The sequence below is a fragment of the Lynx rufus genome, unplaced genomic scaffold (assembly GCF_022079265.1).
Source record: "Lynx rufus isolate CCGP_SWC_20201006 ecotype Redwood Valley unplaced genomic scaffold, mLynRuf1.p SCAF_8, whole genome shotgun sequence".
NCBI lineage: Eukaryota > Metazoa > Chordata > Mammalia > Carnivora > Felidae > Lynx > Lynx rufus.
Window position 1 is genome coordinate 100,392,269 of NW_025814896.1, and position 27,587 is coordinate 100,419,855.

Consider the following 27,587-nt stretch of genomic DNA (forward strand, 5'->3'; position numbering starts at 1 on the left):
CTGTATTAAATACCTATTCAGAGAGTGAAAGCTCCAGCAGGAAGTTTGAAAATCATATCCCTTAATGTAGCTCCGTGCCTAAAGTGGGTGCACCATAGATCCTTAATTTGGTAAAGGATCCGTCCTTAGAGGAAGGCCATTTCCTTGGGCCCAACTATAAGGAACTAGCCTAATGTTGCTGGGAGTGACTTCTTAACTTGCATTACTTGCTTATTTGACAGAATTTTTGCTCTTTTCTATCTCCGATACAGATACTAACTGTACCTGTTGAAGCCCCCAGAGTTCCAGCCAGACCTGAGGCACTAGCAGGTGTGTAAAGCTGGTCATACTTCTACGCTTCTTGATTCATTTCATACACAGAAACAGAAGAGGCTGCCTGATGTCGCTCTTACCATACCTGCCTGTCACCTTCCCAGCGTCGGCTGATGTGTGAGTGTTTTGTTATATGGTGTCATGGAGGTCAAGGAGAAGGGAAAGGAAAGGGAACCAGATGCTGAGACCCCAGAGGATACAGTGAGAGAGAGCTAATTCCTGAGGTACCATGACCACCGAACACTGTCCTCCCCCCTTAATTACAGTTACCCAAACGTCCAGCCCAATAGCCAGGAAATATTCCCATTCTCGGTGCTGGGAATCAGTGCATCTTGGCAGAGATTCTAGTTTGTTACTGGCAGCCAGTTCTTAGGGAATCCGGATCATGTTCCCACAGTGGGGAGCTGACTTCAAAGAGAGGCCACCCTCCTTCCTAAGTTACCCACATCTGTGAAGCGTGATTGTCAGTCAGTGGTGGACTGTCTGCCCACCTATGATCCAGATTGTTGTAACAGGCATCCGTGATGTCTAGCTCCTCCATGGTAGGTTATGGGCCTGTCCAGCCCCCTTCCCAAGGCTGGCTTGTAGGATGACCGCCTTAGAGTTAGCCACACTGGCTAACATGTACCATATTGGCGTTCACTGGCAAGGCAACGTGTTGGATTTTGATTTTCTATCATCATAGGAACCAGGCCTAGTATTCTAAGCCCCCAGACCCAACCCGTGTGTGAGACATAAGCAAAGCCTAAGCATTTCAGCTAAGACCACCCACCAGGATGCCACCCTTTGATAAGTTGCCCCCAAATCCCAGTGACTTCATGGTTAGAACTGACCCTACCACTTAACAGTGGTGCTTCTGCCTTCTGGACACTTGAGAATCCAACCCTCAGACTCCTACACCATCCCCTTCTTGTCATCGGGTGGCACGGATAGTAAGAGTTAGGATTTGGCTAAAGCAGCTGATTTATTCAGAGTAAGTTTCTTGCTTAAAAATTTTTAAAGTCAATTTTTCTTAACAGAGGCTTTACCGAATGATGAAACTAGCTTTCTTTTTTTTTCTTTTTTCTTTCTTTCTTTTTTTTTTTTTTAACAGTGCTGAGACTTCAGAGACTTCAGGGACTTCTTTCAGTACTGACAGAAACCTCCCACACCCTGGTGATGGCACACAGGGACTGTTTTCCTACTCTTAGTCTGAATGACTGCCAAGAAGGAAGGCAGAGGCGGAACAGTTGGGTGTCAGGCTTTCTCCATATTTCTAATCCTTATTAAACTCCTTTCTGAGCCCAAGGACAAAGCTCACTTAACAAATGACTTTGAATCATGAATGAAAACTCTTGCTCTTTCCATGAGAAAGAATTAAGAGATGGACAGGTAAGCAAGTACTTCGATTTAGGGAAGAAGGTGTTGGTTGGGGATATATTGTTAATAGTGGTAACACGGAGGATGTATCACTAGAATGTAGAACTTTAGAAATGTTACAGGAAAACTTTCATTATAATGTTCTTTGTTCTATTAGGAGAAGCTTCTATTCATTCACCTCTGGGTCAGTTGCCTTTGCTGGTAGCTTATGTTCTAAGTGGGTCATGGGATTTTGTTTTGGATTTGCTTGGGTGAGAGAAGAAGTTCAATGAGGAATCCCCCAAGGTATTTGTGACTCATCAGTTTGTTACTGTATTGACCCTTTGCCACACATATGCTTTGGCTTGATTATCCTCAGGACTCGGAGTCCAGGGTGATGACTTGTGAGTCTGGGAGCTGACTCTACCTCCCTTTTTCCCTCCCTTGTCCAGAAATGGTCTTACAGGGACCCTGTGGGATTTATTAGCCTCTGGGATAAAGCCTTTGCTTTGGGAGTCCAGGAAGGTTTTCTCTACTCTACTACAGAGAGAAGCCTTTGGCCACTGGAAGGGACTGAATTGGAGAGGGAAAGGAAGGATGAAATGAATCCTGAGTACACATACCCCTACAGAGAGTTGTTCAGCATAATGAATCATCACATATTTTTGAGAACGCATTTTGTGCCAAATACTCTGCTAATGGGTGTCAGAAACAGGAAAGAAGTATAAGAGAAGATTCCTCCACTCAAAGCAGCAGAGTGTGATTTAAAGATAGACTGTGTTGGGGGGAAGTAAAAATTCTAGGTACCGGCCACCTGGGTGGCTCAGTCGGTTGAATGTCTGACTTCAGATCAGGTCATGATCTCACGGTTTGTGAGTTGGAGCCCTGCATTGGACTCGCTGCTGTCAGCACGGAGCCTGCTTCAGATCCTCTGTCCCCCTCTCTCTCTGCCCTTGCCCCACTTGTACTCTTTCAAAAATAAATAAACATTAAAACAAGAAAAAAACTCTAGGTACAATTTCAGCATACTCACAAAGAAGGAGTCATAAGACTTACTACTTACAGACCCCAAAAACGTGGCAGGGGTGAATGTGCAGAGTGGGCAGGGAGCCGAGGTAAGGGTGGTCCTCAGTACCAGATCATGAGCAAGTACCCCTATTGCTCATAAGGTGGAGGTCACTGACTTCTCTTGGGCTCAACTCTAAGTGATTATTTTCAAAGATGCCCCAGAAAAAGCAAAGCAGGCACTCGTAGCAGGAATCCTAAGCCCGGGTCCCTGTCTAAATGTCCAGACTCTGGCTGTAAGCAGGTTTGTCGTACTGTAAGCCCTGAGGAAGCAACTCAGAAGAGCTGTTTCCTCATCATGCGGGCCTTTGGCAGGGAGCTTGTGCCGCCCACAGGACTGGCTTGCAGGGCTGAGAGAAGGGGAGAGACCCTTGTAGTGTGGCCCCAGTGGGTAAGGTGGGCCACCTTGAGGAGATGCAACTGATCTTAAAGGGACCGGAGGACACAAGAGGTGGCGGTAGGAGCATATTCTGGAGGAAACCCACACAACCAGAGGGATGGAGGCGAGAGGAACTACAGCAAGGGTGTTCACGGGGGCGAAGTGGGCAATAACAGTGAGAAGGCATCAGAGTACCTGTGTGGATCAGTTGGTTGAGGAGCTGACTCTTGATTTCGGCCCAGGTAATGATCTCACAGTTCATGGGGTGGAGTCCTGTGTCAGGGCTGGGCTGACCTGCTTGAGATTCTCTCCCTCTTTCTCTGCCCCTCTCCCGTCTTTCAAAATAAATAAGTAAATGCTGTCAAAAAAAAATTCATGAGGGGGCATCATGAGGCCAGCGACGGAAGAGTTTTTTCAGCCATGGTGTGTTTCGACAGCCATTCCTGTGTCCTCGTCATAAAGGAATCAAAGCTCTGTTTAAGGAGTAGTCGTTGGCAAATGTATGTGAGAAGGATTAGAGTAACAGAATAAGCTGGAATTCTGCAGCTTTGACAAAAGCACTGATTTTTTTTTTACTAGTTTTAATTAGTTTCTTGTGTTTATTTAAAAAAAATTTTTTAATGTCTATTTATTTTTGAGAGAGAGAGACAATGCTAGTGGGAGAGGGCAGAGAGTGAGGGAAACACAGAATCTGAAACAGGCTCCAGGCTCCAAGCTGTCAGCACAGAGCCCGACGCGGGGCTCGAACTCACAAACCGCGAGATCATGACCTGAGCCAAAGTCAGACACTTAACCGACTGAGCCACCCAGGCGCCCCTCTTTTATTTATTTTAGAGAAAATAACACATTCACATGGTTCAGACTCCAAAAAGCACGGAGGATGTATCTATAGTGAAAAAACTGCCTTCTACTCTTGTGCCCCGGCCACCCAGTTTTCTTCTGGAGGCCAAGTCACTGCTTCTTTGGGTGTAATTCTGGACAACGTCTTGGCAGAGCGAAGCAAATGTATTTGTGTATTTTCTGAAAATACACATGGTAAAATAGCATATATACTCTGCCCTTTGCTTTTTTCACTTGATATATCACGTGGATCGTTCCATATTGTCCACAAAGTACTTTCTTATTCATTTTCTTTATGGCTATATTGGATCTCGTTGAGGTAATGTGCTTTCATTTGTTTAGCTAGTCCTTTAGTGAGCATTTGGGGTTTTTCTAGCCTTTTGCCATTACGAACAGTGCTACTGTGAACAGTGCTATAAGCATGTCATTTTGCACACGGACAAGTATATCTATTGGGTAAATTCCTAGAATGCAGTTGCAGACCTAAAATGCACAAAGTGTATCTGATTCTGTCAGATATTATCAAGCTGTAGGGATGGAAACAGTTTACCCTTCAGAGTGTTCTAACACTTAGTTCGCTAGCCGACACAGCGTGTTATCACACTTTTTGATATTTGCTGATATGATAAGTGAAAAATATTATCTCAGAGTAGATTTTTTAAAAAATTTTTTGTTTTAATGTATATTTTTTTTATTTTTTATTTAAAAAAATTTTTTTTTCTTAATGTTTTTATTTTTGAGACAAAGAGAGACAGAGCATGAGCGGGGGAGGGGCAGAGAGAGAGGGAGACACAGAATCCAAAGCAGGCTCCAGGCTCTGAGCCGTCAGCACAGAGCCCGATGCGGGGCTCGAACTCACAGACTGTGAGATCATGACCTGAGCCGAAGTCGGATGCTCAACCGACTGAGCCACCCAGGCGCCCCAATGTTTATTTATTTTTGAGAGAGACAGTGTGCGAGCAGGGGAGGGGCAGAGAGACACAGAATCCGAAGCAGGCTTCAGGCTCTGAGCTGTCAGCACAGAGCCTGATGCAGGGCTCGAACTCATGAACTGTGAGATCATGACTTGAGCTGAGGTTGGACATTTAACCCAGGCACCCCAATCTCAGAGTAGTTTTATTTGACATTTCTCATATTTTTTTAAAGTTTATTTATTTATTCTGAGAGAGGGAACAAGAGAACAAGCGGGGGAGGGACAGAAAGATGGGGAGAGAGAATCCCAAGCAAGCTCTGCTCACGAACCATCAGATCATGACCTGAGCTGAAATCAAGAGTCGGTTGCTTAACTGACTGAGCCACCCAGGTGCCCCTGACCTTTCTCTTATGAGTGCGGTTGAGCATTTTTTTTGTATGTTTCGGAACTATTCGTGTTTCCTTTTCTGTAAGCTGTCCATATCCATGCCCATCTTTCTACTGGGTCAGGTTTCTTTCCCTAACTGATTTGTAGGATTTTATTTCCAACATTATTAGTAAAATTAGCCCTGTATTGGTAATCTGAATTGCAAAAGTTGGTCAAGTGGTTTTTTTTACACTCTGATGGGGCAAGGTTTAGCCAAAGGTAAGGGAACTGCCTGACTGAGCTTTACTTACTCAGAGCCCTGAGATGTTTCACGGAGCCAAGAAATCCGAGATAGCATTAACTAAGCTTTTTGCAGTTTTTCTTAAGACGAGATTAAGCAGGGGCGCCTGGGTGGCTCCGTCGGTTGAGCATCCAGCTTCGGCTCAGGTCATGATCTCTCAGTTTGCGAGTTCGAGCCCCGCATCGGGCTCTGTGCTGTCAGTTCAGAGCCTGGAGCCTGCTTCAGATTCTGTGTCTCCCTCTCTCTCTGCCCCTCCCCCACTCACACTCTGTCTCTCTCTCTCTCTCTGTCTCTCAAAAAATGAATAAACATTAAAAAAAATTTTAAAAAAAACCAAAAAACCAGATGAAGCAGAAGTTTTCCCTTACAGTGTTCCTTGTAGTCGACTTCTCAGGAGTTCAGCCATTTTTGTGCGTGTGGTATTGTGAAAAGGTGTGACATTTAAGCTGTCAACTTTGGGGGCGCCTGGGTGGCGCAGTCGGTTAAGCGTCCGACTTCAGCCAGGTCACGATCTCGCGGTCCGTGAGTTCGAGCCCTGCGTCGGGCTCTGGGCTGATGGCTCAGAGCCTGGAGCCTGTTTCCGATTCTGTGTCTCCCTCTCTCTCTGCCCCTCCCCCGTTCATGCTCTGTCTCTCTCTGTCCCAAAAATAAATAAAAACGTTGAAAAAAAAAATTAAAAAAAAAAAAATAAGCTGTCAACTTTGGAAGACCTGTATGTGCCCAAGAGGTTGATTCTGCTTTGTCTTACAGGTTGAAAGTGTGTGTGCTGTGTGTCCTCCACCATATGACAAGGAAAACAGTGTTCTTCAGGCTTTCAGAGGAATTCCTGTACGTATCACCCAACTCCAGTACCTCCTGCCAATGCAGGCTTTTGTTGCGAGTTTGTGGTGCCGGGCACACAGCACGGCACAGACCTTGCTTCCAGGAACTCACACTTAGGAGCAGAGGTGTGGGGCACAAACTTGCAAAACAGCCTCTAGCCAGTAAGATAATTGCGCTAGTGAAGCAGACTGTAAAGTGCAGTGGGAATACCAAAGGCACACCACAGTCTCAATGGAGTGATGTGAAGTTTTATTTACTCTTCAAGGAGAGCACATGCTTGTCCCCACATCACGCAACTTGTACCTCAGAGCGGGAGTTTTCCATGTGCTTCTCTTTTAAGATTGGCTTTAATCAACCCATCCTTCTGGTCTCCAGTTCCAAGGGTGGGAATTGGTTGTGTGGACGGAGGGGTGTGGATTCGCCCTCACACTAAAGGTCAGCTGCCCCTACAGATCTCAGAGTTGAAGAACCATGGCATCCTCCGGGCCCTGACCGCAGAAGCGAATGGATGGGAGCCAGGTGGTAAGGTCCCCTTCAGGGCCCTTGGAGCCTGGGTGGGACCCAAGTCAGAGCTCCCCATGTCTATTCTTCATCATTTGCACTTCTTTCACTACTTGTCCTATACAACTTGATAAATTTATCATTCTTCAAGGAAAATTAGAATCAACTCTGGATTAGGAGTCAAAGGCTTGAGTCCTGATCTAGCTCTGCTCGTGGCTTACTGTGTACTTTTAGGCAAGTCATATCATCTTTGTGTCTACAGTGGGAATATCAATGCCTCCTTTATCCTCAGAGGGATACTGTGACAATAAAATGATTTCAGTGCATGTGAAAAGCCTTAGAGAAAGTATCCTATTTTATCAGCTTTATGATTCTCTCATGTACTGTATTTAAAGCTCATTTCACTTGCTGATTTATGACACAGATATGCCCACTCATAGTTGAGGAACACCAATTCTGGAATCCCATGTCTCTGGGTTAAGTGCTGCTTCTGCCCACCAGCTATAGGATCATGAGCCACGTTTCTTAACCTTCTAACCTTTACTTACTTCATCTATGAAGCTGGGCGTGCATCAGACAGAATTGCTGTGTAACAGGAATTGTGTAAGGAATAAGTGAGCTAAGTAAGGTAAAGTGCTTAGCACATAGACTATAAATCTGTCGTAAGTGCTCATTGTATTGTCATCTTTAAATTCCGCAAACTGAAAATATAATCTCCAGAAATATGGGGCTTGCTAAAAATATTCTAATGTAGAAAAACTATTTGGAGATCTATGAAGTTTCTTCTAATAGAATTTCAACAGGGCACCTGGGTGGCTCAGTCAGTTGAGCATCTGACTTCGGCTCAGGTCTTGATCTTGTGGTTCATGAGTTTGAACGCACTTTGGATCTTCTGTCCCCCACTTTCTGCACCTGCCCCGCTCATGCTGTCTCTTAAAAATAAATAAACATTTAAAAAAGAAAAAGAATTTTGGGGTGCCTAGTTGGCTGAGCTGGTTAAGCGTCCGACTTTAGCTCAGGTCATGATCTCATGGTTTGTGAGTTTGAGCCCCATGTCGGGCTCTGTGCTGACAGCTCAGAACCTAGAGCCTTCTTCGGATTCTGTGTCTCCTTCTCTCTCTTTGCCCCTACCCCACTCACACTCTGTCTCTCTCTCCCTCTCTCTCAAAAACAAACATTTTAAAAAACCCAGAATTTTATCTTCACTGTGTGATGACAAACCTAACATTTATTAGACATCTTGCTTTAAATGCTAAAATATTTTATATTTCAGTACAACTGGCAGCTATATGCCAGATATTTTTAATCGCATTGAATGATTACACTTTTCTTCCAGATTGCTCTCAGCTCATTTAAATTGATAGGCTTATGAGGCACCTGGCTGGCTCAGACATAGTGTGCAACTCTTGATCTTGAGGTCATGAGTTCGAGCCTCACGTATAGAGATTACTTTAAAAAAATAAAATTTTGGGGACGCCTGGGTGGCTCAGTTATGCGTCCGATTTAGACTTAGGTCATGATCTTGCAGTTTGTGAGTTCGAGCCCCACATCAGTCTCTCTGCTGTCAGCGTGGAGCCTGCTTCAGATCCTCTGTCTCCCTCTGTCTCTGCCCCTCCCTCTCTCTCTCTCAAAAATAAACATTTAGGGGCGCTTGGGTGGCTCAGTCAGTTAAGCGTCCGACTCTTGATTTCAGGTCAGGGCATGATCTCACGTTCTGTGAGTTCAGGTCCGTGTTGGGCTCTGTGCTGAGTGCAGAGCCAGCTTGGGATTCTCCCTCTTTCATTGCCCCTCCCCCACTTGTACACGTGCTCTCTCTCTCTCTCTCTCTCAAAATAAATTTTAAAAAATAAATAAACTTAAGACAGAAACTTCTTAAAGTAAATAAACATTGAAAAAATAAAATCTTTAAAAATTAGATAGATAGATAGATAGATAGATAGATAAGCAAGCTTACTAACTCAGCAGTGCTGTTTCCTGTGTAAGTGAAAGAGAGCCCAAATAAAGGAGGCAGTTGAAAGAGGAAGAAAGATAAAGACCTGTGCTAATGTGAGCTGCATTCACTATCCTGAAGATTTGTGTTTTGCCTCCACTTTTTTCTGTTAGTCAGGGGGGCATTAGTATTTAATGTCAGGATCATCTTTGGATGGAGGAGGAGTCTCCCTGGTTCCAAGAGGAAGGGGAGGAGATGCTCTTGCGTGCCTTGGACATTTGTCCCCAGTGTTTAGGCACCGGAGTGCAGTTGCCGGCTGGGACCTTATATTTCCTGTTGACCAACCTGCAATCTCAGCAGATTCGTACACCTTCCTGGTGAGGTTTCTCCTCCTGACTCACAAGCTTCTGGCAAGTTCTTGGTAGGTGAGGGTATGTGGGGTGAAAAGTTGACCAAGTTGCTTGGAACGAGGGCCTGTGGTGTGAAGAGTCCGTGAAGCTGGGCGTTGGTGAGGGTGAGGGGTGACGAGGCCCTCGTCAGCACCATAATGAGCAGTCCCCACTGCCACTCCACTCTTCTCTTTGTTCAACCGCTTTCTCCCTCCTTTGCATCTCCCTGGGGTCCAGCATGCTGGAAGGAAGTTTTATTTTTTTCACCATCCAAGGTCAGGCACTCTGTATCCTGGTGAAGTGATCTAGCTTGGGAGCCCTGAGGCTCGGGGTCCCAGTCCACTCCAGACGGGGGCTGGAAAGATTGAATTTCCTAGAAATCCAGACCCATGTCCCCTGCTGCCACTACCCACTGCTCCCCTGGACCTGAACCCAGGACTGTCAGTAATACTAGCTGACACATACTGAGTACCCATCTTTGGGCCACATTCTGCCCTGAGAAGCTAAGGAGTCACGCCCCTCCTCGTGGCAGTAAGTGATGGCACATAGTCCGTGCCTCGCCCACGGAAGCACCGCTGGGGAGCGGCAGAGGGAAAGTGCCCGCTGGCACTTGGCTCTGGAGTGTGCTGTCAGTAACAGCCCTCCATGGCTTCCCAGCAGCTCTCTCTTCCTCGATATCTGTTAGTGGTTTGAGTTTCTGGTAGCATTTTATTGATTTTATTTTATTAGCAAGTATATTTTCAAAACAGTTAATTGTCCTGTGCTATCCTCAGTCAAGACTGCATGGCCGAGAGGAGCTGCCCCCTCACTTTTACCACTGGAGGTAGGGGCTGGAGGGGTCGTGATTTGGGGTCTTGGACTCAAGTGTCTCTCTTTTCTCCATTATTTGTTGATTTCCTCTCTCGCAAATGGGAAAAGCCCGCGACAGGACGTGCCACCAGCAGTCTGGGCTAAAGAGTGACAGCTGTGGTTTGGAGAAAGGGCTGGGTGGTGGCTATAGAGAACCTATCTTGCTGCTTGTTTTCTCCTGCTTTTCCAGTGCTTTCATTCATTTAGCAAACATTTGTTGAACACCTGCCCTGGGTCAGGCACTGAGCTAGGTTCTGGAGAACCCTGTCCTCATGTAGCTCCCAGTGTAGTGGGAGAGACCATTCCAGCACTGACGAGCACTGGGTGTCAGGACTTTACAGAGGAGTGACTCCCAATCCAGATTTAATGAAGTCAAAGAAGGTGTGTGGGTGAGGGCGGGCATCAGAGTTAACTGGGGTGCTGACTTTGCGGTGGCAGAACCGTCTGTGCAGAGGCACCGAAGGTGGGAGGTGTGGAGGGATTCTGCATGCCCTACGGGACAGCTAGAGATACAAGAGAGACCCAGACTGTGAACGTATTTAGATGCTGTGCTGAAGAGTTTGGGTTTTATCTTGAGAATTATGGAGAATCCCTGGAGGGTTTTGAGCAGGGGGCTGACATCAAAGGGGGCTGCCTTTTTGAACGTTCACGCTGGCAGCCGTGTGGAGAGGGTACCTGAGGGCAATGAGATCCAAGACAGGCAACCAAGGCGGGGGCTGCAGCAGCGATCCAGACATACCTAGATCTCAGAGGGTCTCCCTTTCTCACTGTTACAGCTGTGAGTGTGGAGGTGCTCAGAGCCCAAGAAGAATGGGAAGCTGTGGACAACATCCGGACGGAGACAGGTAACCGCGGGAACGGCACTGTCTCCACACAGCCCAGCTGCTAGGAAGGGTGCCACCCACATGTGTGGCTAACATTTTTGTGACTCTGAGATTAGGAGACAATTACTGAGCATTTTCATTTTAGCCCTTTGGCATAGAATAAAACATCTTCCCAAATCCAGAGATGATGACATTCTGCCTCTGGAGGAAATGGGAACGAATGCCATGGGGAAAGGGCTGCCATCCACTCACACCTGAGAGAAGACAGGGAGGACCTTGGCCAGGGTCAGCTTCTGCAGGGTGATGAGATTGGGCAGAAGGATGGAGGCCAGCAGCCAGGGTCCCTGCCTAAGGTTGTTCACTGTACGGGGAGGTCTCTGGAGATAGGGGCTGAAGCCACCTGCTGGATGGCTCTGAGGGCTGGGTGAAAATGGTCTCACTTCCTTTTTTGACAGGTTTGGATGGAGCTATAAGAGGATAGAACTGGGACCCATACCTGGCTTGAGCTTCCCTGGGGCTCCTGAAAAGTCATTACAATGGACTGTATCAGTCATCACCTATATTTGCTAACTGATAATTACTTCCCTGTGGACAGTACCAAAGGACAGAAAGGGGGTCATTCACATACAGGGTGTGAGAAGGGGCAAAGTAGCAGTTAGGAAAGGCCCTAAACAGACCTGGCATGCTCCCACAGGGGCACCTACTCCAGTCAGTGAGTTGCCTCCTCACAGATGAGTGGAATTTAGGGACCCCCCCCCCCGCAGGTCAGATCTGTCCCTACTCAGCTGCAGAGGTCAGCCTAGCAGGCCTCTGAACAGCCTGGTCTTAAAAGGGAGCTGGCCCAGCAGATAATGGTAGCCCCTTGAAAAAGAATTGGTTTTAGCTGTAGGTATCTGACGTTTGCAACTGAAGGCCAGCGTTTGGCTTAGAGGTGACAACCAGAGGGCCCTCAGTAAATGTTCGCTGATGGAATGACTACTGTTATAAATCCTGGAGTGTCTTCCCCTTTGCTATAGGTCAGGCCAGCTCAGAACAGCCTGGGCAGCTAATCTCCTTCAATGAAGCCCTGCAGCATTTCCAGACTGTGGACCTCTCTTCCTTCAAGGTATGAAAGTACTTTTGGGGTCTCAGGCAAAGCACCTTCTTCCCAGGGGCCAGGTTTCTATCCCACACTGGGCAAGCTAGATTGAAGCTTCCGGTTGAGGACCCTACCTCACCTAAGAAATCTTAGAGCACAGAATCAGGGGTAGCTAAGGACCCATGCTTCATACAGGACCCCAGTGGCCTTTTTGGGACTGTGCCCCAGAGTTCTTATGGCCCTGTCATACAGAGGTCTGTGTTGCGGCTCCCTGTTCTTCCTCTGGAATCAAATGCTAGATAGCTCCTTAGGGAAGCAAGGCATCCTGTCTAGAAAGCTGAGTAATCCATGGCCATTGTAGGAAAATCTTCTGTTCCCTCAGGCAACCAGAAGTGATTTGAGAATTTTAAAAATATGTGAGGATTTTAAAACATTGAGGAGAATTTTAAAAACATTGAGGAGAATAAAAGCTCGAGGGCTTTCTGGGGCATCTTGAGTGACTACGAGTAATTTTAGAGGATTGTGATTGCAGATCTTCAACCTAAAACCAGGGTTAAGAAAGGCTGCAAAGACAAGAATCAGGTTGGTTTTTAGGACCCAGAGAGCCAGAAGCTACCAAAACCAGAAAATTCTAATACCTGCTGCAGTGGCCCTTGAGGCATAAGTCAGCACGACCTGGTTTAGGAGGTGCTGGTTGTGGTATGGACAGAACGCTCCAGCTACCCCTCAGGTGTCCGGCTCCAAAAAAGCCCCCACTAAACACGCCTCCCCACTGGCTCCCTCACCCTGGAAGTTGAGAGGACCTGCGAGACTTTATAATTTATGTCCTTTCCAGAAAGAGACAGACCTACAAAAGGGGAAGCGGCCCTGCCGGGGAACCTGGCCTGGCTTCTGTCAGACCAAAGCGGGGGTCCCCGCGTCAGCCATCTCTAGCCTCCTTGGTGGTCGGTGGAATAGGTAGCTCTGGAGAAACCCGGAGGAGCAAATGCAGACAACGGGCTAATAATGCCTATATCTCTTTCCTACTCACAAATATCCTGGGGGCCAGAAGAGCCTGTCTCCAGAGATTGAGCAGGTGTTTCACAGCTTCGACCCCCTTTCCCTGGCCCACAGCCCAGCCAGGTCGTTGGGGGAGCTACTTCTTTCTGCAAGAACAGTCCCTGTACTGATCCTAAAGGTCAGTTTATTAAGGCAGGTGAACTCAGAGGGGCGCCTGGGTGGCTCAGTTGGTTGAGCGTCCGTCTCTTCATTTCGGCTCAGATCATGACCCCAGGGTTGTGGAATCGAGCCCTGCATCGGGCTCTGCACTGAGCATGGAGCCTGCTTGGGATTCTCTCTTTCCCTCCGCCCCTCTCCCCTGCTCATGCTATCCCTCTCTCTCCCTAAAATTAAAAAAATAAATAAATAAAAATAAATAAATAAACAAACAAGCAGGTGAACTCAGCCCTCTGCTCATTGCCTGCGATTTCCTCCCCAGAAAAGAATTCAGCCAACTATTCGAAGGACTGGGCTCGCTGCCCTCCGGCACTGCCTCTTCGGGCCTCCAAAGCTCCACCAGGGCCTCCGTGAAGAAAGGGACTTGGTCCTGACCATTGCTCAGTGTGAGTACAGGGGTGCTGCATCTGTGGTCAGGCAGAGAGCACTGTTTGCCCACCTGTTGTTGAGGCTAAGCCAGAGGTCTTTCATGTACCATGTTGTGGGGGAGAGCGGGAGCCGCGGGATGAAAATGGGGGAGAACACAGTGACGAGTACAGTCCAGATCTACCTTGTGTCAACCATTTTCTGAGAAACACTCAGTCATCCCTTCAGAGGCCAGCAATCCAACGGGGGGTGCGGGATGTGTTTTTGGGTAGGTGGCCTGGATAACCAAGACCCAATGCATGGCCGAGTCCTCCAGACCATCTATAAGAAGCTGACTGGCTCCAAGTTTGACTGTGCCCTCTACGGAGACCACTGGGAAGATCTGGGCTTTCAGGGTAAGAGACAGGAATGGTTCATCTTTTCCTTGACCCCTGATTCCACCACTAGAGCAAGAGCCCAGACAGTCTTCTTCTATCATGCCAACACCCTGAGACTGGATATCTTGGGGGGAAGCATTCCAGGAAGGGGGTATGGGAAATGCAAAGGCCCTGAGGTGAGCATGTTCACTATGCTTGAGAAATAGCAAGGAGTGTGACTGAAGTGAAAAGATCACTTGTGGCCTTACAGGCCATTGTCAAACATTTACTCTAAGTGAGACAGAAAGCATCAGAGTGATAGGATTTGGAATCTAGTGTTTTCTTTTTCCTCATTCCTTTTAACACAGATAAAAATTTTGCTTTATGCTCTTTTATTTTTTGAGTGAAACAAAGTGATTTCAGCTGTTTTGGGATTATACAACTCTTTTTTCAAAATTGTATCAAGTTACATTTATATAGAATAGGAAAATGTCTTCATTTAAAAAGGAAGTTTTAGGGCCACTTGGGTGGCTCAGTCAGTTAAACATCCCTGCTCTTGATTTTAGATCAGGTCATTATCTCACGGTTCGTGGGTTCAAGCCCTTGGGATTCTCTTTCCCTGTCTCTCTGTCCCTTCCCCACTTGTGTGTGCACATGCTCTCTCACTCTCTCTCTCTCTCTCTCTCTTTCTCTGAAAATAAAATAAGTGGGAAATTTTACGTACCTATAACTACTTGGTCCATTGGCATTGACAATATGTTTAAATTCCTTTATCCTCCCTCATCTATAATATAATTATCTTAAAATTTTCCTCCATATGCAGTGAAAATCATGTCAGTGTTACGATTTTTGTTTTAACCATCAAACAATTTTAAAAACTCAAGAGGAGGAGCAAAGTCTGCTGTATTTGCCTGTATGTTTACTCTTTCCATTGCTCTGTCTTCCTTTTTGATATTCTGAGATTTCTTCTTTTATCATTTCCTTTCATTTTCAAGAACTTCCTTTAGCCATTTTCTAAAGTAGTCCTGCTGGTGATAAATTAGTTTCAGGTGTATAATAATAGTGTTTCAACAATTCCGTCTAGTACTCAGTGCTCATCAAGATAAATGTACTCTTTTTTTCTTTAAGTCTATTTATTTATTTTGAGAGAGACAGAGACAGCATGAGCAGGGGAGGGGCAGAGAGAGCGCGCACGCGAGAGAGAGACAGACAGAGAGAATCCCAAGCAGGTTCCTTGCTGGCAGTGCGGAACCTGTCATGGGGCTCACACTCACTCATGGAACCGTGAAATCATAACCTGAGCTGAGAGTCTGACACTGAACCGACTGAGCCACCCAGGCACCCTGTTCGGCCTCCGCTGATGCCACTGGCTAAGAGGGGCACAGGTACCAAATTACATGACTCATTACAGGAGTCCCATGTAGACTTCATTGACATCGCAAGGGTATGGGGGCTCACTCCCAGCTCCCAGTTTGCTGAAACTACCTTGGTGGAACTAAGGGGCACCTTGTTACAGTCAGGCAGGGATGGAAGTCCAGACTCCCCACTTGGCCTATAGCAAAGGTAATCAAGTCCTTGAAGCCCACGGGAGGAGGGACCTCATTTGGCATTGCTCGCCGTCACCCTCCATGTCCTCATCTCTGTTGCAGGAGCGAATCCGGCCACAGACCTGAGAGGAGCAGGCTTCCTTGCCCTCCTGCACCTGCTGTACCTGGTGATGGACTCGAAGACTTTGCTGATGGCCCAGGAGATTTTCCGCCTGTCTCGTCACCATATCCAGGTGGGGCTTTGCTGGGAAGCCAGAGAAAGGGCTGTGGACCCAGGATCCGGGTGCATGGTGCTCCTGAGCTATCAGGAGAGCCTCACGGGGGCTGTCTCTAGTGGTTGAGGGCTCTCAGGACAACTGGGGCCAAACCAGGACCAGGCTTCCCCCGCCAGCCTGACCTGTGCTGGAATCTGAGCTCTATCACTTGTTAGCCTGTGTCTCAAGCAAGTGCTTTAACTCCTCAGAGCCTTGGTTTTTTTCATCCATAGAATGGAAATCACGAACACTTCAGCTGGATAGTTGGGAAAATTAAATGAGGTTGTATACGGCATAGCTATGATATTAATGTGTCAACTCATTGTCCTCCCTGAGGAAATCCCTTCAACAGTATTAGTAGGTTCTCCTGACCCTAAAGGAGAAGAGTTAGCCTTTATGTGCCCCAGAGGAGGAGATTTGCCTGTGAGGGTCAGGTGACACATGGTCTTACTGACAGGCCAGAAGTGGCTTCCTGTAGCCCTCGGTCTGTCCAAGCCTTCTTTGGAGTTAGGTTTCACGTTTTTCCCAGGTAGTAAAAGGTGGTAGTTCTACCATTTTGTTTTGTTTATTTTTTTTAAAGATTTTACTTTAAAATAATCTCTACACCCAATTTGGGGCTCAAATTCATAACCCCAAGATCAAGACTAGCATGCTCCATGAACTGAGCCATCTAGGTGCACCATCCCACCATTTTAGAAAACAAATTTGACCTGTTTCCTGCCATTCATCTATGCCAGATGCATGGAACATGGAATTCACTATACAAAAAATTTTAAGTTACTTATTTATTTATGTATTTATTTTGAGAGAGACTGAGCAGGAGAAAGGCAGAGGGAGAGGGAGAGGGAGAATCTTAAGCAGGCTCTGTGCTGTCAGTGAAGAACTTGACTCGGGGCTCGAATTCACAAACTGTGAGATCATGACCTGAGCCGAAATCAAGACTCAGACACTCCACTGACTGAGCTTAACTGACTGGAGCCCCCACGAAACAAATTTTTATTCAGCATTCCCTATGCTACTTATTGTGCTTAGTGCTTGGATTACATCAGAGAACAAAGCAAAGATCCTTCTAGCACAGAAGACAAGGCAGTGAGACTAACATGTAAATGAATGATCAAGTATGCCCAAAGGTGGTAAGTGCTAAAGGGAAAGAACAAGTAGGGTAAGGTTAGGGTGCTCAAGGTAGCTCTCATGAGAGGGAGGGACTTAAACTAGACCTTGAAGGAGGTGAAGGTGTTGGCCTTTCACCTGGAGGAGGGCACTCCACGCAGAGGGAGTGACAAGAGCAAAGGTGCTGAGGAAGGAGTATGTCTGGCATGTGAAGGGATAGCAGGGAACCAGCTGGAGTGGAAGGAGCCCAGGAGAACAGTCGGGAGGGAGGTCATACGGCTAACGGGGACCAGATGGCAGAGGGCCTGGTAGGTTATGATGAGGACTTTTGATTTTACTCTGAATAAAGTGAGGGTTTTCAGCAACCTGGAGTACATGATGCAACTCAACATTTTTAAATGTATCCTCTCAGTGGCTAGGTTGAGAATAGTCTGTAGGGAGGGCTTTTATAATCCAGTCAGAGATGATGGGTGTTTTCAGAGGAGGTGTTGTGAAGTAGTCAGATTCTGGATATGGGATCTTGAGCGTATGGGCTTAAGAAAGTAGAGCTAGTTGGGGTGCCTGGCTGGCTCAGTTGGAAGGGCATGTGACTCTTGGTCTTGGGGTTATGAGTTCAAGGCCCATGTTGCAGGGTGAGTTTGCTTTAAAAAAAAAAAAGAGGGGCGCCTGGGTGGCGCAGTCGGTTAAGCGTCCGACTTCAGCCAGGTCACGATCTCGCGGTCCGTGAGTTCGAGCCCCGCGTCGGGCTCTGGGCTGATGGCTCAGAGCCTGGAGCCTGTTTCCGATTCTGTGTCTCCCTCTCTCTCTGCCCCTCCCCCGTTCATGCTCTGTCTCTCTCTGTCCCAAAAATAAATAAACGTTGAAAAAAAAAATTTTTTTAAAAAAAAAAAAAAAGAAAGGAAGGAAGGAAGGAGAGCCAGCATATTTTTCTGATGGATTGATTATGGGTGTGAGAAAAAAAGATTTTTTAGTCTGAGCAACCAGAAAGATAGAGTGGCCATCAACTGAAATAGAAAAGAGAGAGCAAGGTTGGGGGGTTCAGTCTGCCATACAAATTTTATTTTACTTTTTAAGTGTCCATTCACTTATTTTGAGAGAGAGCACAAGTGCAGGAGAGGCGGAGAGGGAGGGAGAGAGAGAATCCTAAGCAGGCTCCAAGCTCAGCACAGAGCCTGACATGGGGCTCAATCTCACAAGTCGTGAGATCATGACCCGAGCCAAAATCAAGAGTCAGACACAACCGACTGAGCCACCCAGACGCTCCGCCATACAAATTTTATATTGAGGTTATGCATTTTTGGTAAGAGCACCACAAAAGAGCAGTGGCCTTCTCTGTGCCTCAGCTCAGGAGCACGTAATGCCAACATGTCTTACTGCTGGTAAGGTTAACCTTGATCATGTGGTTAAGGTGTCTGCCAGGTTTCTACACTGTAGAGTTATTATTTTCCCCTTTGTAATTAGTAACTGTCTTGGGGAAGATACTTTGAGACTGCGCAAATACTCTGTTTTTATATCAGTGTATATAGATATTTATCTTTTTCTATGGGTTATATCCCAATAGTATCGTTACTTATTTTGTTGCTCACATTGTTTCAAGGTCTTCGGCCATTTTCGGAGCTCTTTCAGGTGGGCACCTGTGCCCTTTTCTGAACGCTATTTAGCTTTCTGGACTGCAGAAAATGCTCTGGTCTCATCTTGTATTTTCCCCATATGAGCCAGGTGTTCTCACTGCTAGTAAGTTCTGACGCTTCCAGGCCCTCTCTGTGGACAGAGCCTGGAATACACACATGTGCTACAGGTTCGTTCCCAGCCCTGATAGGGGAGGTCTACGGAGGCGAGTGTACCTGTCCCAGCCCTGGTGCAGGAAGGTGGTGTGCTTTGATACTGCCTGAGGGAGGGGAGCCCAAGAACAGTGGCTGAGCATCAGACCTGCAACACTTGCATCAGATCATCTTACCCTAGAGGGTTGGAGGTGGGCAGGCCTGAGTTGCCAAAACAGACTGTTGCAGTAACAGTGTGGCTGGCCATGTTTTGTGGTTCTCACAATCTCAATTTCTTCCTTCTTGTCAAATGAGAAAGTAATTCCAACCCTGCAGAATTATTCTAAGTTAGAGATAAACTATGTAAAGTACCAAGCAATAGCCATTCAGTGAATGTTATCAAAATAACTTAAAAAAATTTTTTTGGAAGTTTATTTATTTTGAGACAGAGCAAGCAAGGAAGGGCAGAGAGAGAAGGAGAGAGAATCCTAAGCAGGCTCTGCACTGTTAGCGTGGACACGGGGCTTGATCTCATGGTTTGTGAGATCATGACCTGAGCCAAAATCAAGAATCGGACACTTAACAGACTGAGTCACCCAAGTGCCCCTCAACGTAATTGATTTCCGTGAGTAAAAATACATGTTATACATCTTATGTGTAATAATACATACATAAATACATCTTATGTTTTTAAAGTCAGTTGAATACATATCTGTGTGTGCATGAGGGCACACATACACATACACACACACAACTGTTAGTAAAGTAGATGCCTTTTTAATTTTTAATTTATTTTATTTTAGTGTGTGTATATGTGTGTCTTAGGTGGATCCCTTTTTTCATCCAAAACTTCTTGAATACAAAACAAGTTATCATATGGTTCCTGCCACTGGGACACTTTTTCTTTCTTTCTTTTTCTTGTTTTTAATTGTTTATTTATTTATTTGGAGAGAGAGAGAGAGAGAGAGTGAGAGTGAGTGTGAGTGTGTGTGTGTGTGTGTGTGTGTGTGTGTGTGAGCGAGCGGGGAGGGGCAGAGGAGACAGAGAGAGAAAGAGAATCCCAAGCAGGCTCCACACTGTCAGCACAGAACCTGAGGCAAACTGTATGATCATGACCTGAGTCAATATCAAGAGTCCGATACTTAGCCAACTGAGCCACCCACACGCCCCTGGGGCAGTTTTACATTTCTGATGTCTACTGAATATCTCTGTATCTTTGGGAGGAAAAGCACCCATTAAATTTTAAGGCTTCACTTATGCCTGTCTGTTCCAGGAAACACTGGAAGAGGCAAGAGTGGGACTTCACAAGTATCTGGTCTTGAGATATATCGGGGGCCCCACAGGGTGAGAATGTGGGCATGTTCTGTGGTCTTCACGATGCAGGGAGGTAATGTCTGGGTTAAGTTTGAGAACCGTACCTGGTAGCTTATGCCGTGGTCCCCTCTCTTGAGGTTGAGGAGTACCTCAGCAATCCAGCCCCTCATTTTAGAGGCATGGAAATGGAGACCCAGAGAAACCAAATGACTTGCTGAAGGTCCCACGGCTAATTGGTATTTCCTATGAGTTATCTCTGACCTCATTGTCTCCCTTCTTGTGATGTACGAAAGCTCTGTTGTAAGAGCTGCCTACAGGAAAATGGATGCCAGGGTGGAGGGTATTGCCAACTCCGAATACCTCATTTTGTTTTTAAGGACAGGCTTGAAGGAGGTGAGGGAGCAAGCCATCCAGATGTCTATGGGAGGGACATCCCAGGCAGAGGGAGCAGCAGGATGAGAGAGAGAGTACTGGGTACTTGATCTGCACGGACCCAGACTGACTGCTTTGACCAGTCCGTTTCTCATCCCTTCACCGGCTGGCCTTTATGGAACTTACTGGGGATTTATGTTTACTCCACAATATGCATGTTGGCCAGTAAGATGGAACAGCAGTTTAACCTAATAAGAGGGCTGCTTTCAGGAAGCTAGATCCTGGCTCCGTCCGCAGTATTATTATGGGGCTATGATGTAAGTCACTTAACCTCTCCGGGCCTTAGCCTGCTCTTCTATGAAATAAGGGGCTTGGCCTAAACAATTCTAAGGTCCCTCCCAGATTTATTTTAAAATTCCTTGAAGTAAAAGCAATGCCAAGATTTTAAAGTAAAGCTTCACTTCAAGCCCTTATGAACCTTGAAAACACCGTTTTCCAGGAGGCGTGTGCGAGATCAGAGTAACAGCTGGGGGCCAAAGCTCTGCCAGCAGCTGGTCCTGTTCTCTCCTGAGGGGAAACGTAAAGCCCCACGTACCCACGGTACATGCTGCTAAAGGGGAACTGGCAAAAAAGTACAAATGCCGGCATAGGGGGGCAGACTCCCACGAATCCCAGCAGTATGGAAGTGTTTAGCCCACACCATGCGGAGAAGGGGTGCTGTCACAGACACCGAGGGGTGCAGGGCACATCGGGCTACTTGCTGGCAGGCGAGGAAGCACCTTATGGTAATGCTTGCTCACATACACACTTTAATAGCCTTCCGCGCACTTTCCATGCCTTGTTTCATTCCGCCAACATGACAGGCCTGCAAAGACGTAGGGTAGAGATGATCCTTGTAGATCTCTTTTCCAGGCAGAGAAATGTGAGGGTCAGAGAGGTAAAGCTAGTAAGTGGTGAAGTGGGGCCTGGGACCTACACCTCCTGACAGCCAGCCCAGCAGTGGGCTCCTCATAGCAGCAGTCGTCAGCCGGCAGCTCACTTCAGAGTCACCTGGGGGGTGCAGGTGCCCAGGCCCCTCCCCAGACTACTGAATTGAATCTCCAGGGATGGAGCCATGTCAGCAGCCACCACAAAAGACGATCCGGTCTTCTTTGCATCAGTATTCAAAGGTGGTTAAGCCAGAATGTGAGAGACAAAAATGTCCAGGTCTAGCTTCCTCCGCTGTCTTTCAGTCGGTTCCTCAACACAGCCTCAGTGTAGTATTTTAGCTCTAGGCAACACTTGTCAGGGGCCAAGGAACTGCTGAAGAAAAGGAGACATTTAGATCTGAATTCCAGTTTTTCACTGCTTTTTAGTAAGTGGGCTCGGTAACAGTGTTCTCAAGAGTGAGCAAACACTAGGTTTCGATCCTCTATTAATTATGTTGCTACCATATTCTTGTTCCCGTGTTTATTTTTAGATTGAAAAAAGTCTAGGGAGGGAGCAATCTTATATGAGTATATATGGTAATTAAGTAGGCAATACATGAAGGTATAAATGCATTGCTGCTGACCTCAGTTACTCATGTTGAGGAAAGGATAATTATGAACATTTGTTAACACTTCCTTAGGCCAGCACTGTGCTTAGTATTTTGCATATGCAATCTAATTGCTCGTGACGATAACTCTGTGAGTAGGTTGTGGAATAGATAATAGAAAATGTGAACTGTAGGTAATAAAACCGATCTCATAGCGTTTTTGTAATGAATAGTGACTCGACTCCACCCAGCATGGCCCTTTTGTCAAGGTCCCCAGGACCACCCCCCAGGTTCGATGATTGGGAAGATTCACAGGACTTGGCCTATAGTCACACTCATAGCTATGATTTAGTCTAGCAATAGGAAAATCAGCAAAGGGAAGGAGTGCGTGGGACAAATCCACAGGAAATCGGGCGTGAGCTTCCTTCCAAGAGTCTTCTTCCGGTAGAACCACACGGGAAACACTTAATTCCTCCAGTGTCGAATCATGCAGCACAGGAAATGTTGCCAGCCAGGGCAGCTCACTAGAGATTCAGTACCCAAGGTTTTTATGGGGGCAGTCGTGCACACACCCTCTGTGTAGCACACACCAAAATTCCAGAGTCAGAGAAAAAGCAGATATTCAGCATACACCACATTGTTTGTACAGTTAAGGCACATGAGTCATCCTGAGGGGATGGTGGAAACCCTCCCAAAATCCAAGTTCCCAGGTGCCAGCCAAAGGCCACCCTTGCAAGCAGGTTTTTCTAAGGACAGCAGTCTCAGGTCTGGTGCGTTAACTCTTTCCTGCACAGTCCTCAATGTTATTTCCTTTTTGGTTTTAAGAAACGGGAAAGCTAAGTCTCATAGAGTTCGGGTGGCCTTCCTAAGGACACACAGCCAGCAGGCGTCCAGGCCAAGATCTGGAGCCCAGATGTCATGAAGACCCCAAGAAAAATCTTTGCGGAGCCAGAAGACCCTCTATGGTTCAGTGCTGTCAGATAGAACTTTCTGCAATGAAGGGAGTGTTCTTTATTGGCACTGCTCAATACAGTAGCTACTCAGCACAGATGGCTATTGAGCACTCTATATATAACAAATAAGACTAAGGACTTCAGTTTTGTTTTTCAAAAAATTTTTAAGTTTACTTATTTATTTTGAGAGCGAGAGAATAGGGGAGGGGCAGAGGGAGAGGGAGAGAGAGAATTCCAACTAGGCTCCCCGCTGTCAGCGCCGAGCCCCACTCGGGGCTTCATCTCAACTGTGAAATCATGACCTGAGCTGAGATCAAGAGTCAGACGCTTCACCGATTGAGACCCTCGGGTGTCATGGGGGTTCAGTGTTTTTTCAACTAAGGAGTTGAATTTTTGTTTATGTTTGTTTGTTTGTTTGTTTATTTATTTATTTATTTATTTTGAAAGAGAGAGAACCAGCAGGGGGAGCAGAGAGAGAGGAGACAGGATCTGAAGCAGCTCTGTGCTGACAGCATAGAGCTTAATATGGGGTTCAAACTCATGAACCATGAGATCATGACCTGAGTCGAAGTCGTACTCTTAACCGGCTAAGCCACCCAGGTGTTCCGAGGAGTCGGATTTTTAGTTTTGCTTAATTTTTAACTAATTTGTATGAATTTTAAGTTTATTTACTTATTTAGAGAGAGCACAAGTGGGGCAGGGGTAGAGAGAGAGAGAGAGAGAGAGAGAGAGAGAGAATCCCAAGCTCAATGGGATGAGATTGGGAGAGCCCGATACGGGGCTGGAACTCACAAACTGTGAGGTCATGACTTGAGCTGAAGTCGGACGCTTAGCCGACTGAGCCACCCAGGTGCCTCTAATTTTTAACTAATTTAAGTCGCTCTTTGTGGCTACTTGCTACCCTACTGGACAGCACAGTTCTGCATCATAATGTAATGGCTTTTTCTTAGGGGAAGCAGATGGGATAAAGAGACTTTGGCTCTTGTTCCCAACTAAGGAGTGTACTGATCTGTGTGTGCCCCTCAGGGGGTGTCCTTGGGTATGTGCAACGGTAGAAACTAACATGTAAAGAGCCGGGCTGCCGCTGACCCTGTGCCCGCTCCATTCCAGCAATTCCCCTTCTGTTTGATGTCCGTGAATATCACCCGCATCGCAATCCAGGCCTTGAGGGAGGAATGTCTCTCCAGGTGAGTCCCCACACTGGTCAACCCCAGCCAGCTGATGAGAGCGACCCAGCAGAACCTGGTTCCCTCCCACCCCCTGCCCCATTCTCCCAGCCCCTCTCCCAGAGCCCCAACAGAGTCCAGTCCCAGCAGAGTCCAACCCTACCCTGAGGTGAAGGCTGCCTGAGGAAAGGCTCCCTGGGGGAATGGAGGGCAGGAGGCACCTGGCTGTCAGCTTGTCTGCTGCGGGGCGGGTCACCCCCCCCCCCCGCCCCCCCGCCCTTGTGCTGTAGGGAGTGCAACCGGCAGCAAAAGGTGATCCCGGTGGTGAACAGCTTCTACGCCGCCACCTTCCTCCGCCTCGCACACGTTTGGAGGACTCAGCAGAAGACCATCGCAGACTCCGGCTTTGTCCTCAAAGGTGTGCTCTTTTGTCTTGACCTAGGAGGTCTGAACTCCTAGGGTCCCCAGGTTCAGGGACCCCAGGATAGTTGCTAGACTGGTTTGGGTTACAGTTCCCTCCCCCTCCCCCTCCCTCCCCCATTCACACTTTCTCAAACTCCAGCTTCCCAAAGTGTCCATCAGCCCACCCTCTGGAGCCTGCCACCTCTCCTCCCTTTCTGACCTCAGATCATATTTACTGAATCAAAAGCTGGGTCCAACGGGTGGACTGACCATTCAAAGTCGAGACCGCCCTGGTCAAGGTAGAATGTGCAGTTCCTCATGGCTTCCCTGGTCCGTCAGCCTCCCTCTCTGGAGAGCTCTCCACCTTGGACCCTTTCACCCTTCTCTCCACAGGGTCTGGGTTGGGGGGTGCCCCCAGAGCTGCTAGGCCTGGACTGGTGTGCAGCCCACAGCCCCCTCAAGCCTTTTGTTCTCCATTCCTCTGTTCCAGACTTGGAGGTGTTGGCCAAGAAGAGCCCGAGGCGGCTGCTCAAGACCCTGGAAATCTACCTGGCTGGAGTGTCAAAGGGACAGGCCTCATTGTTGGGAACACAGAAGTGCTGTGGGCCACAAGCCTCTCACTCCAAGGATCTCACCTTCACAGGCGTGTGTGACCTGCCACCACATTCATCCAAAGGCACGCGGCTGATCTGACCAACCGGAGGCTGACAGAAAGACCCAGCTGCTGGGCCACGGGGGCTTTGGAAGGGCACTTGGCGCATTATGCCAAGTGTATGCCGGCTGGACCTCCTTGGCGAATCCAAGGACCCTCACCCGTGTGAGACATTAGGGACAGTTAGACTCATCCCATTCCCCACAGACCTGCCTCCAGAACGGTGAACTTGCCATAATTGGAATTGAGCTACTTTAGAGTTGGTTTCCAGGTAATCCCAGTGAGTGAACGGATCATGAGGCAGGAAAGCCCTACCTGGATGTTCTACATATCTGCACATCGAAAGATATGCCCACACAGAGGTGCCAGAATTCTGACTCCCTGGGCGGCAGGCTCTCAGGCCCCAGGTGCCCACAGGACAGGGACCCTGTGGCTAGAATTCGAAGGGAGGAGCAGTGGCAGCAGCCAATGGGACAGCACGAACCAGAGCAACAGGTCTTCCTCTTCTTCCTCCACCAGGCTGATATGGGGCCCCTCTGGGGTTTCTGGCCTTGCACTCCCCCCACCCTCACGTCTCCTCATGCCTCAGCCCCGCTGTTGAGGATACAGAATCGGCTTTCGGCTGGGTGTCTCCACTGCCGCCCATCCCCACTGCCCACCAGCTGGGCACCCCACTACTGCACAAACCCCACCCCATGAAGGTGTGCGGTTGCCACCAAGGATGGTTTTCTGGCCTGGATGAAGGAGGAGGTTCACACATTGGCAGTTTTTGAATAAAAGAATTGTCCTAGGCCAAGGGCCCCAGGTGTTTTCCTCCAGCCTGGTAGAGCCAGGTGCTCCAGCCCAGTGACGGCACCGGTCCCGGGCTCCAGGAGAGAAGGGTGCTCTGCCCTGGCCAGGCCCCTGCTGAGGGCATAGATATCCATTCATACTTACAGGCCCAGAGACTCCTCGCACACTCTAGCCGGTAGGCAAGGTGGCCCTGACTCTTGTGAAGATTGCTGTAAGGCATCCACAGGTTTTCCTATATGTGCTTCTGGGGAAGCTCGTAGCTCTGTTGTGCCATTCCTCCAGGCCTTGGTTTCCTTCGCTGGGCAGCAGGGGGCAGCCGAGACCCCACTACACTGCTCTCCTGTCCTCTGTACTCCCTCCAGTAGACCCACTGAAGACCACTGTCCAGGCCTTGCAGGCCTCGCTAAGTCTAACCCCCTGGAGCTGGGGTCCATCACAGAGGTGAAGATGATAGCCAGCCACCCAGGCAGGAAACGGCAGGGACCTCCCCACTGCTGTCAGCAGGATGCCTCGACTCTGCAGTTTGCCTCGCACAGCACCATCTTGGCCAGACCTGAACTAATCCTTCGTCTGCTTTTCTTCCTCCAGTCTGGGTGCTTAGCTGGCCTGCAGGGGGGCAGGGAGCTTTGTTGGGCTTGGTGGAGCCGGAACACGGAAAGGCTACAGCTCAGCCCCCACTTCAGAGTCAGGTTCCATAGTTCCCTTCCTGCAGATTCCTTCCCCTGGCTCTCAGACCGGAAGCCTAACTCAGCCTACCCGATGGTGAATGCCCAGGCTGCAGCGTGCTCAGGGAGCAGTCCTCATGGGCCTCTAGCTGAAGGGGAGGCAGTCCTTTCTAGTCAAGTCACTCCCCGTGTAATGCTCTCCAGGGCACTCAGCTTCAGACCTTGGGACATTACCAACAACACAGTCCAGGGATTAAGCTGTGGTTCTGTTGGGGAAGGGCAAGGGGGGGCCGAAACACTCTGAAAGTGGATGCAAAAATCTTAACCTGTGCTTTTTTTCTTGGGAAGGGCCTACCTAGACCTTCCATGGGAGACAAAATGCTTCGCCACCCTAAAAACATCGGAGCCATGGATTTGGTGCAGCCCTCACTCTCTCCTTTGCAAATCATCCCTGCACATGCTGTCTGTATAGGCTGACAGCTCCACCGAGGGCAGGCTGGGGGTGCTATGCAGGGGAGGTGATTTTTCTGTGCTGCTTTGCACGAAATCAACAAGATGAACTTGGTCAGAATTTGGGATGGAAGAATCCAGCAGGTCAGAGCTCAGAAGCCACAGAGCCCTTAGAGCCCAGGGGTGAGGGCAGGTCAGGATAGTCACAGCCCTGCCTGGCCTCATTAACTCGAGTCCAGGCTTACCCATCCGTGCTCTTTCCCACCCTAGATCCTGCCCCCCAGGGTGGGGCCACATTGGGTGACTGTGTTCTCCTCCTATTTAGCTATCTAGTCTCTTTGATATTCCAGCCATCACACCATTGCACAAGAGAATGAACTAAGGTCTGTCTTTTCCTAGACAAGGAAAAGCAACTTGCCCAGGATGAAATAGAGGCAGAGTGTAAACCAGAACCCGTGACTCTCCACACTAGTGTGGGGCTCTCCCCCAGCCCTACAGGGGCCCTGTGCTCATTGGCCTAACATGATACAACGTGCCTATGAGGTGACAGGCCAGACTTCTGCACAGCAGTGAGAAGCAAGCCTCTTGATAGGCAAGCGTGTCGTTTGGAAGCCGCCTCACCATGGTTAATCACAGCAGCTGAGGTAAGACTGGCTTGAAGAGAAACGTATCCCGAGCCCGTTGCCACAACCTTGTCCCAGTGGGGAATGCGTGACTGAACTGAACCCCTGGCTGAAAGCTATCCTGAGGCCTGGTGCTGGGCTGCTTCCCTACTGGGTTCACAGCACTA

General features: G+C 48.0%; 1 protein-coding gene across 3 annotated transcripts; it reads left to right on the forward strand.

Annotated features, from left to right (window-relative positions):
• The first annotated feature begins 249 nt into the window (after positions 1-249).
• Positions 250-25,686, forward strand: ELMOD3 (ELMO domain containing 3). 3 transcript variants are annotated; one of them, XM_047069693.1, is made up of 13 exons: positions 250-309; positions 1,406-1,683; positions 6,265-6,342; positions 6,789-6,858; positions 10,782-10,850; positions 11,846-11,934; positions 12,956-13,084; positions 13,385-13,508; positions 13,761-13,883; positions 15,494-15,624; positions 23,781-23,857; positions 24,127-24,254; positions 24,729-25,686. In XM_047069693.1, exons 2-13 carry the CDS (start codon positions 1,633-1,635, stop codon positions 24,929-24,931), a joined length of 1,272 nt encoding a protein of 423 aa, XP_046925649.1. In that variant the 5' UTR covers positions 250-309; positions 1,406-1,632; the 3' UTR covers positions 24,932-25,686. The 3 variants fall into 3 exon arrangements, with proteins under 3 accessions (XP_046925649.1, XP_046925648.1, XP_046925650.1); XM_047069692.1 differs by having other exon boundaries at positions 256-429; XM_047069694.1 differs by lacking the exon at positions 12,956-13,084 and having other exon boundaries at positions 256-429.
• The last annotated feature ends 1,901 nt before the right edge of the window (positions 25,687-27,587 follow it).